The sequence below is a fragment of the Amblyomma americanum genome, chromosome 7, assembly GCF_052857255.1.
Source record: "Amblyomma americanum isolate KBUSLIRL-KWMA chromosome 7, ASM5285725v1, whole genome shotgun sequence".
In the NCBI taxonomy this organism is placed as follows: domain Eukaryota; kingdom Metazoa; phylum Arthropoda; class Arachnida; order Ixodida; family Ixodidae; genus Amblyomma; species Amblyomma americanum.
Genome location: NC_135503.1, coordinates 33149209 through 33162553, shown reverse-complemented (window position 1 = coordinate 33162553; position 13345 = coordinate 33149209). Strand labels below are relative to the sequence as shown.

Below are 13345 nucleotides of genomic sequence, written 5' to 3'. Positions count from 1 at the left end.
GCAGAGGGAACCACCTACATCCCCTCTGGAGCTCCCATCAAAAGATAAACACGCCCCGATGTTATCGGCACACAGCATGTTGGCGCGCTGCCAAGGTTTATGCTGGGGACCGCGAAACAAATGAGGGAACCTGCCAAGAAAAGCTAACGCTTAAAAAAGAAAGTAAATTCTCAACCATCTCAACGACAGAGTGGGGAGGGTGGGGGTGGTCAGAGGTATCACCTTGCGCTTAGTCTGTGTCACTTTTTATCAAGTTCACGAATGCACAAACTAGCGGAAACTTCATTTATGCGAGACAGCATTACGCAATCAATGGTGGCCAGGCAAGCTTCTTTCTCCAGCGATGGTGGCAACGGTAGACGATAATGCTTGGTTCCTAATGCCGTAGGCAACTCTCCCTCACGGATTTCACCTCGCTGGTTCGTTTGCGGAGTTTTTACGTCATTTGCATCGAAGTTATTTATTTTTCATAATACTTCCAGACAAATTTTGCTGGTTAACACCTTCCTGGCGGCCAGAATCCTATCGTTGTATCTGTTATTTCGCCGATAATTGTCTTATTATATATACGATTTATTTTTACATAGCAGCAGAGAAAGAATTGATAAGTCCGATCATTATAAGTGATATATCGTTATATCTGGTATCATTATAAGTGTATTACCTTGTACAATTTGTAACCTTTCCTTATTTAACAATGTACAAAATAAGTGATTTAGAATCTTTCGCTCCATAAGGCCACTGTTGTTTTCAATGCCCAGTAAATTTTTTTGAGCACACCACTCCAAAACCGCCTTTTTTCCGTCTGTAATAAAGAAGTTAAAGAACTGCATGTGGTCAGAATATGTCTGGAGCCCTCCACGGTGGTGTGGTGACTCTCTCCAACATTCCTCTCCTCACAGTATGGTTCATGCATTTATTGTGAATGAGGCAGTTGCCACACCTTTCCTTTAACCACATTACCCCAATGCCATGTTATCAGTGTTATTGTATTCTCTCGGGTACTGCTGGAATTTGAACAGAGTAGAAAAAGAGAGCACTTTTTGATTATTATTATTTTCCTTTTCAGCTTGTCCCGTTGCCAGACTGAGGCTACTGTCGGCTACACTGACACGACAAACACGTCTACATGTGAGCTGACCTTGTCATCTAGTGATAGCAATGGTCATGAAGATGAGTTGGTTGATAAGATGGCCCATGTATGCAGCTTGCTGACTGCATTGCGTCAGTCACTGCATGGCTTGCTGAACCAGACTTCAGTGCCTCCTCATGCATTGCTCGGCACTCCTCTCCTGTCAGAGTACGCCCGACGTGTTGAGGAAGAATATGCTACACTGCAGCAGTCTGTTGGCATTCTCAAAGGAAGGCTGCCCAGTCATGGAGAACAGGAATCTTCATGCACTGTAAACGTGACGTCAGAGTTGCGCGTGCAGTGTGATGGCACTGTTGAAGCTGCCGCAACTGTCTTCTTCTCACCTGCACTTCCACAAGTGGAAGAAGAGGAGGAGGAGGAGGAAGAAGAATCGTTCGCTTCCTTTGACGACGAACCAAGTTCTTCCAACCCTCAGAGCAGCGAGCGAGAGCCTGGATCCCAGCCGGAATCCAAGACAAAGCAGACTGAAGCTTTGAGGGCAGCGTTTGCAGCGTTTGAGGCGAAGCTAAACGCCTTTTTGGGGGCACTTGCCGAGCTCAGCTGCAAGGAGGAGATGCGGGACGAAGTGAGCACGGAGGGTGACAAGCAAGGGGAAGTGTGTGGAAAACTCCTGGACCACATTGAGATGTGGGCTTCGCTGTTCAGAGAATTTTTCAAGCAAGTGAAGGAAGCCTCCACGCAAATTATGCAGATTTTGTGTGAAGGTGGGCATACCGCAGGACTTGAGGTTGAGCAGGAGAAGCCTTTCATGCAGAGTGAACTTGCTTTTCTTCGACAGCTGGTGCAGTCTGCTCTTCACCAAAGAGATGAGCATGAAAAGGACTTCAAAGTCCTCCAGCAGAGTCTTCTGGATGAACAATCCACTGCACAGGCAGTGCGACAAGCTTTGGAGGAACAAGAGCAAAAGACCTGTCAGTTGCAGCTACAGCTCTCAATCCTCCAGCAGCAGCAGCAGCTGGCAAATGGAGCCACAGAAGCTGAAGTACCAAGCTTGTCACAGAAAGTCGAAGCATATGAGCTGACAATTAAGCAACTGAACAGTGCTCTCGAGGAAGTTGAAGATGCACTTCAGTCCACTGTTGCTGAGAAGCAAAAGTATGAAGAGAGTGCAGCAGCTTTTCAAGATCAGTGTGCCAGAGCAGAAGAAGAACTGCAGAGAGTCCAGCTGGAGTTTATGGAAGTGAAGGAGGCTGCTGAAAAAGCACTGGCTAAGAAGAGCCAACTTCTCACTGAATTTATGGATGCCAAGGCGGTATCAGAAAGCGAGAGTCGACAGCTCTTGGCTCAGGTCGATGGGCTGATGAGAGATCTGTGTGAAGCAATGCAGAGCAAAAAAGAAATCGAAGACAAACTGGAGGACAAAAACAGGCAGCTTGCTGCGTTGAAGCTGAACGTTGAACATCTACTTGCGTCTAACAGTGCTTTCGAGAAATGTTCTGAAGCTCTGAAGGAAGAATTGAAAAGTTCCAGAGCAATGCAAGAAGCTCAAGTTGCCGAGATACGCAAAATGTGCCTAACTATGGATGTGTCTTTCTCTGAACTCTCTGCAGTTGGTGATGTGGAAGTGGACTTGGCAACTTTGAAAGATGCTTTCAGTCGACGACAGCAAGAATTCAGCGGCCAACTTCAACAACTGGCGGAAGAGAGAAATGCTGCCTTATCAGAAGTCACCGAGCTTCGTGAAAGATTCTCCCAGATTCAAGCTGAGCGGGAGAGGCTTGAAGAGGACAAGCGCACGCTGATGCTGCAGGCTGAAGAGCAAGAGGAAGAGCTGCTGAATACCGATTATCTTCTTGAGGAAAAGAGACTCCTGCAAGCGGACGTGGAGCGACTTGTGACAAAGCTTGACGAAATGGAAGAGCTGAGAGTCCGCGTTGTTTCCCTTGAAGAAGAGAAAAGTGCCAGAGAAGTGCACATAGAATCACTGCTGTTAGTCCAGTCTTCAGCGAGGCAGGTTCAGCAGCAGCTGACTGAGAGGGAGCAACAGCTGGCTGCGCTGGAAGAAGAGATCGTCCCTCTGAGGACCAAGGAAAGTGAACTTGAGGGAGCCCGGCAAGTTGTGTCCACACTGGAAGGCAATTTAGCGGACTTGAAATTGCAGTACGACGCCTCCCAAAAGGAACTGGAAGCCTTGTCCGGGGTACAGGCGAAACTGCAGTGTGTCGAAGCCTCGGAGGCTGAACTGAAGGGTCACGTTGACACATTGAAGGACCGCAATGAGCAGCAGACACAGGAACTGAAACAGCTGACACGTGAACTTGAGTGTCTGCAAGCTTCGGCGGAGGAGTCGAGCGGGGCTCTTCAGGCGTTGAGAGACCAGCTTGCAGCCAAAGAAGAGAAGGCAGCTGCTCTCACAACTGACGTCACCAGACTTGCCACAGAACTTGCCAAACACAAGCAGCTTCTTCAACTTTCTCAAGAAGAAGCAGATAGACAAGCTGCCGTACAGCTTTCCCTTGAGCATACCATTCAGCAGATGGGAGAAGAAAAGGACACTACGACGAAAAAGCTGCAGTCTTCTAAGGAGGAGAACGAATCACTGAAATCTCTTCTGAACCAAAAGAGCGAGCTTAGTGAGCGTCTTCGCGGTGAATTTGATGGTGCCTGCCAGCATCTCGAGCAGTTGAAAGCAGAGTTGACACACTTGGTTACGGAACAGAAAGAGCATGAGCAGCAGCTGGCGCAAGCGCATGGTGAGATTGGCATGCTGTCAACATCTAAGTCAATCCTTGAAGGTGAGGTTTCGGGATTGCTGCTGAAGTTAGATGTTGCAAATGAAGGGCGCTGTCAAGCTGAAAGTGAAGCTGAAAGTGCAAGACTTTTGCTAGAGGAAAAGACATCAGAAGTAGAACAGCTTCAAAGTGACCTCAGCAGGGCAAGTGGTCAGCTTGAAGAGTCTAGGGCCGAGGTAGTGCGTTTGGCCACAGAACAGCAAAAGCAGCAGCAAGAGCTTGAGGCTGCTCAGGATGAAATCAAGAAGCTGTTGGCCTCAAAATCAGCCTTGGAAAGTAAGGTATCCGAGTTGCTGCAAATGTTGGACACTGCACAGGAAAAGTGTGCCCGGGCAGGACATGAAGCACAATCAATGAAGCTACTTCTGGACGAGAAGTCATCAAACTTGGAATGCATGCAAAGTGATTTTGACTCAGTCAGACACGAGTTCGAGCAGGCAAAGGCTGAATTGGCACGTTCAGTCCTGGTACAGCAAGAGTGTGAGAGTCAGTTGAGCTTGGTGCATAACGAAATTGTCAAGCTGTCAGCTGCAAAGTCGACCCTAGAGGGTGAGGTGTCTACACTGACACAAGAACTGCACAGTGCAAGAGAAGGATGCACCCAGGCAGAAAGTGAACTGCTTACTGTGAAAACCTTGTTGGAAAAGAAAGCATCAGAAATAGAATGTCTGCAGAGTGATTTTGACATGGTGAGTCACCAGCTTCGCGAATCTCTGGCAACCTCGGCCGAGTATGCGAATAAACAGAAGCAGCTGGAAAGCCTTCTTACGAGCACTCAAAAGGAGGCCAGGCAACTTGCAGGCGTAAAGATGTCTCTCGAACAAAAGATGGAAGAACTGACAACTCAAGTGGTAGCGGCACAAAAAAGGCAACAGCATGCTGAAGACGAAATGCAGAGTCTCAAGGGGCTATTGCAGGAAAGAGATTCTGAAATTCAGCGTGTCCACTCTGACCTCAGCACTGCCCAGTGCCAGCTTGAAGAGCTTAACAAGGTTTATGCTGCCGAGGTGGAAAAAGCATCTCACACCCAGTCTTCGTTACAGGATGAAGTCAAGGTCATTGGGGAAAAGCTTCAGGAAAGTGCGAAGAAAAATGAAGAGCTCTTGAAAGCTAATAAGCAGTCAGATTCCCAGCTGCAAGCTTCTGAGAAAAGCAGACATGAGCTACAGGCATTGGTAAGCTTCACTTCAAAGTTTCACTACGTGTTTGCGCTATATTAGCCACTTATCCAGCTAACCGGCTCTCCTAATTTGGATACTCACACTAGTACTTTGGTTGGCCTGAACAGTTTGAGATTGCATTATATGACTCTTTTGAGGTTATTCTCCACCCTCGCTTTGTGTTAAAGTAGATGAGGTCAATTAGTTGTGTTCTCCTTGTTCTCTATTCCTACTGATGTCCACAACAACACTAGTATCAAAAAATGAGAATGTGGTTTCTAACACACAATTCTACTAAATAAAGATTAAATTCATGATTTTTTGTGGAATCGCTGGAAACGAAGGTTCTTAATTAATCAGGATTCACATGGGCAGGGGGGTGGGGCAGTTGTCTCCGGCCAGCAGAGGCCCCTGCCCTGCTCCCACGGTGGAATGGCACGGGTGCACCAATCTGATCCTCGCCGCTGCAGCTGCTTTCGATCGCCTAATCTATGCTATTTTCTCTGTTCACTTTTGCCAGTAGCAGCTGACTCCTTGTGGAGGCAGGGAGTGGTGCCAACCACCCGCTGGAGTAGTTGGCACCCTCAACACTCGACCTGCCAAGGCACCTAACAGCATAATGTTATTTGTAACGTGTGCACATTCTTCACACTCGAGAGGGACAGAATTCTTTCTCGTGTGAATGTCCCATTACCCATTCATGCCTCAACCCCTACCTTGCCTTTATTTTTGGACCGATGCGCTGTTACTGCTTATAGCAGATTATTTCACTGAGTGACCATCATCATTGTCATCATCATTCTGAATTCCGACTACTCTTACTGCAGGACAAAGGCCTCTCATTAACCCTGTCCTGTGCCAGCTGCGGCCACCTTATTCCTGCAAACTACTTGAAATTCAGTCTGTTACCCTTAATGTAGGTTATCTTGCCTTCGCATTTCGTGCCCTGCCCAAGCTCATTTCTTCTAGGATTTCATTAACTCTAATTTTTTTCCTAACCTACTCTGCTCTATTCGTGTCTTTTAACGTTGCATCCTTTCCGTAGCTTTCTGCATTGTCCTCAATAACAAATCAGCCTTTTTCGTTAACCTCCACCCCGTAAGTTAGCACAGGGGGGATACAGCTTATATACTTTTCTCTTGAGGGATACTGGTAAACTGCCATTTATGGTCTGAGAGTACCTGCCATATGCGTTCCGCTCTATTCTTATTCTTCTAGTTATTCCACTCTCGTGGTCCGGATCTGCGGTCAGTACTTGCCCTAGACGTACTCTTTTACATCTTCCAGTGCCTTGCTGCCAATTGTAAACTGTTGTGCATCCAATCAATAATATTAATTGATAATCGGCATTTCATTAGAGAGGGAGGGCTGGAAGCCATCACATTGGGGTTTCTTATCACCATTAGAAAGTTGTTGGGGTTTCCCAGAGATAGAGCTCTTGGTGTAGTTTTTACTGAGTAGTGCACTACTTGTGTTGACAGCTGTATTTACATGTACCATGCAGGTTGCCTCATTGCAGTCTCAGCTGTCGTCATCGAATAAAATGTACAAAGAGCTCGAGTGTAAGGCAGCCACTGCCAAGGCAACCATAAAACGCCAGGAGCGGGAGTGGCGAGTGCTGGCCGCCGAGACAGAGAAGCTCCGCAACAAGCTGGCACAGACTGAAGCAGAGCTGCAGCAGCAGTGTGGTGGTGCTCAGCGCGTACAGGTACTGCTTTCGTTGAAAATTTTAGCTTTGCAGTCCCTTGGAGAGGAGGTGGGCATATGTGTTGAAAATTGCATCGCTGAAAGAAGTGGTGAATGGAATGGTTTTTCTTAGCCAAACTGCAGTCTAGCTCAAGTTATAGGTGGAGATGGCATGTGTTTATTAGCAAGTTTGAGCATGGTGCCTGCTTTTTTCTTTGAAAAAAATCTCACTGTGCCATTGTCAACACCCGAAATTTGTTAAACGAATAGAATTTTGCGTCGAGAGGAGCACTACAGACACTTCTTGCTAAAAGGATGAAGTGGAAATAACTTCAGTTAGAGTTTCGTGCACGTAGTGACATTTACCGCCACCATTTTAATTCTGTTGCATTAAAGGGCAACTCCAGTGCTCTTTCCAACATTATGAGGTATCGATTGCATCACATTTCTTGGGGCCCCGTGTCTCTGGCATAACAAACTCTTCTTAAAAATACCAAGTAGAACTATTTTAAAAGAGCAAAAACAGCAAACTGAAACTGAAATGCTGTTCCGTGGCCAGAGACGATGCTCTGGTTGATGCAGCGATGATGTCACATACAGTATTCGAAAACCACTCGTAGTCTTGTTGAATGCCTTAAATAGCAACTGGTAATGATAACTCAGTGCATAAAATGCATAATACGACCTATACAAACATTATAATTTATCAACAAAGGTTACTGCACACAGAAACAAGGATGAAAGGGTGTACCCTTTTCATTCTTGTATGTGTGTGTGTGCGCAGTACTTTTTGTTGATTTTGAACTGACTTGCCTAACAAATGAACTCTCTTAAATCTTATAACTTGATCACTCGGGGAGTGGTTGATAAGGGTACGATTACTCTTTGCGACATCGCAAACTCCGTGTTTCCCACAGAAATCGCCTGAACTGAGACCACGAAAACAGGAAACATTACAATCTATTTGTGCAGGAATTAGTTGGTGCACAGCTCCCAAAATCTGTAGAAAGGATCAGGACAAAGAGGAAATTATGCAATATAAGTTTCATTAGAATATGTGCATCTTGAAAAAGCACTAAGTTTCCCTTTATGGCTGCTGTGGTGCAAAAAGTCCGGCGGCGGTTTTGTCGGCGCTGTCAGTGGCGCCGAGTGAGAAAGCAGGTGGTCAGCCCACCACCTACGTCATATGACCTTGTGGCTGCATCACAGCCTGTCCATTGGATTGTGAGGAAACTGTCTGCCTTGGCAGGTGGCAACTTGCCCATTGGATTGTGAGCAAACTGCCCACCATGGTAGGTGGCAGTTAAAGAAATGATTGGTCATGGGAGGTTACTTGAGAAGAGCAGCCTGGACTCGCAGTCCTCACCGGTGGCTGTGTCTGAAACAGCCGCCTGCCAGGGCAGTGCCGCATCGGTTAACCACTGCACCATGTTGCCAGGCGTGGTATGAGGACTTCCTGCAATCTATGAATGTAAAGTAGAGAATGATCATTTCTGCATATATGGGTATGTAGACAAAACCTATGTGACAGAGATGTACCTGCACGAGAAGGATCTGTAATGTTATTGCATTGCACTCTTTATGGTAGGTTAAGCGTTACATAATTGTGAAAGAACAGTATGCATGTCTGCGATGTGGTATGGCAAGAGGACCCCAGGACGTTCAAAGGACCCATTAATGTTATCGAGTCGTGCCCTGCAGGTGGAGCTTAAAGGAGTATAGAAATTTTTGGGTGTGCGTTTTCTTGTTTGTGATGATGCATAAGGCATTATAATAAACATGGACTGCCACTTGGCATTCTCCTACGACCACTAAATAGTTTATAACCGCATTTCTTTCTCGTGCTGTTTCAGTTTCGGTTTCAACAGCCGAATATGCACTGTGACGTCAGCATGTGCTTACAGGTCACGTGAGACATGAAAAAACTGCATTATAATCGCTGCTTCCACATTCGTTCTCATTCCGGCTCTTGAGGAAGGCTGGCTTCAGCACTGCAGTAAATTAAAACAATGAAGCAGCGATTATATGGACGCTTTCCATGCCTCACGTGACGCAAAAGTATTGTTTGACGTCACAGCCATTGTTCGGCTGTTGTAAACGAAACAGCATGACAGGAAAAATTTTATTATAAATTATTTAGTGGTTGTAGGCGAATACCACATGGTGATTCATGTGTAGTAGTGTCTTTCACATCATTGTGGATAAGAAAACATGTTTCGAGAATTAAGTGTCTATGCTCCTTTAAGTGTACCCTCACGTTTTTCTTCAAGAGAGTCCTACAGTCTTGGTCTGGCACCACGGTGGATGGCATCATACTTGCGTTTCTTTTGCAAAAAACAAACGAGTACTACTGCGCTCAAACTAGTCATTCACTCAAAGCCACCACCATTGGTGTGTCTGGGACCAACCTGTCCCTATGGTAAGACATTTTCCTTGCGCAAGCACAGTGGTGAAACAGGGTGAGCAGTAAAAGGGTCAAAATTACGAATGTGGAGCGATATTAATCTAACACAGCTTTTATTCATGGCCCCCTCCATCGTTACTGTTGGGAAAATTAGATTACTGTTATAATGAGCACCAGTAAAGAGCAGCAGAATTGTTGATTGAAGCTTAGAGCGCTGTCCAGCTAAGGAAATATGTGGAGGCTCCTGAAGTGATGAAAGGAGCCAGGAGAACGATGCGCGCTGTTTAGCTTGGAGAGGAGAAATGGGAGGAAGAAGCTCCTGTTCTGCAGTCCAAAGACCGAGCTAATACAGTTGGAGCAATTCTACCACCTATGAGCCGCCTCTGATGCGCTGAAAATGGATTTCAGACGTACATCTACTCTCGACAAGGGGGTAGGCTACAATATACGTAGTATGTTTTGTTTTTTTTAATCTAGGAAACCTGTGGTAGGGACTAGCCAGCCCAATGTTTAGGAAAATCCCCCTAGGTGTAGTAAATTTGTAATGAGGGAGTAGTTACTCTTGGCATTCACTCAAGTACAGCCATACAGCTACAAAGGAAAGCTTGCAGCGTTCACAGTAACTTCATAGTTAAAAGAAATTCTTTCTGATCGGCGGTTTGAACTTGGGACCATAGCCTGTCCAGCGCTGTCACCCAACTAAGCAACTTTCTTTAACTACAAAGCCATGGAATCACTGTATACAAACGCAACCAACCTGTTTTTTGTGTTATATTCCCTCTCAAAATGGTCTTTTTGCATTAAATTTCTCCTTTGTTTCGCAAATTTCCATTCGAGCTATCGGAAGTTAAAATTATATAAAGCTTGTATGTATATCGGAAGTTTAAATTATATAGAACTTGTATGTATATTTCAAAGCTATTTAATACCCGTATTTGGCACCTTTTCTGCACTAGCCTACTTAAGTTCATCCATGCACAGATAGCACTGAGGGACAGATTCACGCAAATTCACCGCATTAGAAATACCTAGCTTTGCTCAAAGAAAAAGTATCCTTTGTTCGCTGCTTGAAGGAAATGCATCCTTCTGGTGCAGATAGCATTTTTTGTTGCAGCCTATATGGATATAGATTAGTTCATATATGTATAGGCTGCAACAAGAAACAGCCTCTACAATGTGATCAGAATAAAGCTTTTCAGATTTTTAAAAATTACGCACTCAGTGGTGCGTTAAATCAGCCTATGCACACGCGGCCAGGGGGACAAAACGTGAGATAATAGTCACCGTTAGACACTTAAATAAGTAAAATATATTAATGATTTTACATACGTTAAGTAGCGTATTAATCCAAGAAAATGTTTTAGTTCATTTGTATCTGCGGCTCTAGTCGTGAATTCTTACAAGTTTTGCCGCAGACAGTACCTTCAAGTGGGTCAAGTCAAAACGTCTCGCATAAAACAGATAGTGTCCTTATTAGTTGGCATGCAGACATCACACAGAAAAGGAAACAACGTCAAAGGATTTAGCTAGAACATTCTTCTTCATTAAAACAATTTTTCAGCCCAAACCTGTATAAACCGGTTCAAACCGGTTCAAAGCGGATCTGACCCCAAAAAACCGAACCTGAACTGAAGCCAAAAAAATTCCTGTTCGACACCCTGCTTGTATTATCATCTCTCCGCTGGGTTTGTCAGTTGAAGATTGCGGATTATGGAGTAGCCACTTGGCACTAGCACTTCACACTAATTCTTCGTTTAAGCATTCGCGAGGGTGGTTTCACCATTTGTGTCCTCTATGTGTAGTTAAGTTTACAGGGAACACACTGCTGCCCCTCCATGGGCTCGCTCACCGCTATCAGTGGCAAGCCAAGGTTGTTGCATCACTCTTCCATTTTCACTTTGTCGAAGCCACTAAAACTGCTCCATCCTTGTGTGTGCATCACTTCCGTCAGGAATCCGACACGCAAAGTGCTAAGGTTATATTGATGTGCTAATGTCAGTGTCCAGTGTGTGAAATGGGGCAGTTAGTATTACACATCTGAGACGGTAAAAAATTGGGCATGACTGTTATTACAAACAAGCTGTACTTATTGCATTTCAGTTTTCTGTAGGATCGTGCCAGCAAGATAGGACCACACGTACAGTGAAATTCATGCCATTTAGATGCACCTTTCAAAGCCCGCCATATGACTCATTTTACAAGTTCGAGGTGTAATTGGTTGCAGGAACTGGAGACTGCACTCGAGGACCTGCGCCGAGAGTTGACGGAGACGCAAGAAAACTCTATAGATGCCTGGAACAGGGTCTCCTCTCTCCGGGCTGAGCTGGAAAAGAGCAAGGAGTCGGTTGCTTGGCTACGCACTCGAATGCGCATCTACAAGACACGCATTTCAGAGCTGTGAGGATGCTTGATTGGTTTGAATTGGACTAACTTTCTAGTGCGCTAACACTTATAGTGGCTTGTCCCTGCATTTAGCCATTGTGTGTATGCCTGTTTGGCTGAAGCTGGTTTTGAGGCAAGCTGCTTGCCTGCCCTCTGGTGGGCAACCTGCCCAGGGGGTGTGTGTGTGTGCGTGCGTGCGTGCGTGCGTGCGTGCGTGCGTGCGTGCGTGCGTGCGTGCGTGCGTGCGTGCGTGCGTGCGTGCGTGCGTGCGTGCGTGCGTGCGTGCGTGCGTGCGTGCGTGCGTGCGTGCGTGCGTGCGTGCGTGCGTGCGTGCGTGCGTGCGTGTGTGTGTGTGTGTGTGTGTGTGTGTGTGTGTTCAGCGAAAGTGAACCAAAATTTCTTAAAAATGCATGAAGGTGGGTTCTGCGGCACAATAATACCTGCGTTGGCGGACATCAGAAAACAAGTAAATATTGTTAACTAGTTAGCTGTTTAACTGATTTCTGATAATTAACTATAACATTTAGGCTACTTGTTGCAATTAGAAACTTGTAGCAGGTCGTTAGTAGTAGCCATATCAGTTTCTAGAATTTCTAAAATGTGATTACTCTTGGTGCTGTGGCTTGACAAAATTTGGCTTTTTCGACTTGTTACATGCACTAGAGGGGTTGCTTTGCCTGCATGGTTTCTAAAGCACATGTAATTTCGCATGATGCAGCCAAATTTTGTCCAGCCACAGCGGGGAGGGTAAGTGCATTTTCGAAATTCTAAAGATTGCTATGGGTATTACTAACAACTACTTACAAATCTCTGTTTGTAACCAGTAGCCTAACTGTTATAGTTAAAAAGCTAATTTTCAGAAATTAGTTATATGGGAAACTAGTTGACATTATTTATGCGTTTTCTGCTGTCTGCAAAGCAGCTATTATTGTGCCGCAAAAGCCACCTTCATAACTCAACAAAGCCTATTTATAAAAATTTTGGTTCACCTTCGCTGAAAAAACAGGTGTGTATATATATTTATATATAGCAACTGGCCCACCGTGTCAGGTGGCAGCTCATTTAATCATGAGGCTGATCAGGAAGAGCATTCTGGGTCGCAACCCAACCCAAGCAATCCAATTCTAACCGACAACAGCACCTGCCATAAAATGACAGTGGCGCATCACTTGATCACTGCACCATTGCACCAGGAGTGGTAGGAAGACTTCCAGGGATTTATGGAACCGAAAACGGAACGGAACCGAAAAGAAAACCAAAGTGCTAGCGCACTTAATTTGCATTTGGCCTAACTACACAAATCGACCATCATTTTTTTTTTTTTGTCCCGTCCTGCAGTAAGTTGAAATTACTGGTTGTTGCATGTTTAATGCAACTTGAGTACAGACTAGCTTGCACTCGTATTTCACTCCGCTAAATTGGCGTTTTGTAGTAGGCTTTATTTCATGCCTTGTTTGCTTTTGCAGTGCTGCATTTTCTGGTTTATTTTATTCCCCTCTTCATTTCAGAGGTGTTGCAATGAACAGGGGACTGTCCCAGAGATTCAGTGTATTACTGTAGAATCACGATGATACAAACATGGTTGATGCGAATTTCGACATTGTACGAATTCGTAAAACTCCCCAGCTGGAATGGATTGTGCACAATGTGCAGAATTTCAGATGTTCCGAACCATCTCCTGCGCCACTAAGGATGGTGCGAACTCTTGAGTTGCGACTGCACCCTCGAGCACCAAGCACTGCCCGTACATCGCCGACGCCGCTATCACTAGTTGTGCAGTACACACCGCGAGCAGTGAGTAGCGGCGCGCTGCCCACACATAGCGTGC

The 13345-nt window shown here is 45.5% G+C and overlaps 1 protein-coding gene across 2 annotated transcripts in view; it reads left to right on the top strand.

Moving 5' to 3' along the window:
- Window positions 1-13345, top strand: part of LOC144098817 (uncharacterized) — a 67101-nt gene that overhangs the window by 38879 nt on the left and 14877 nt on the right. For both annotated transcript variants that reach the window (XM_077631706.1, XM_077631705.1), the window contains exons 12-14: window positions 1070-5060; window positions 6550-6753; window positions 11360-11532. In XM_077631706.1, the coding sequence (XP_077487832.1) occupies window positions 1070-5060; window positions 6550-6753; window positions 11360-11532 (4368 nt within the window). The remainder of the gene's footprint in view (window positions 1-1069; window positions 5061-6549; window positions 6754-11359; window positions 11533-13345) is intronic.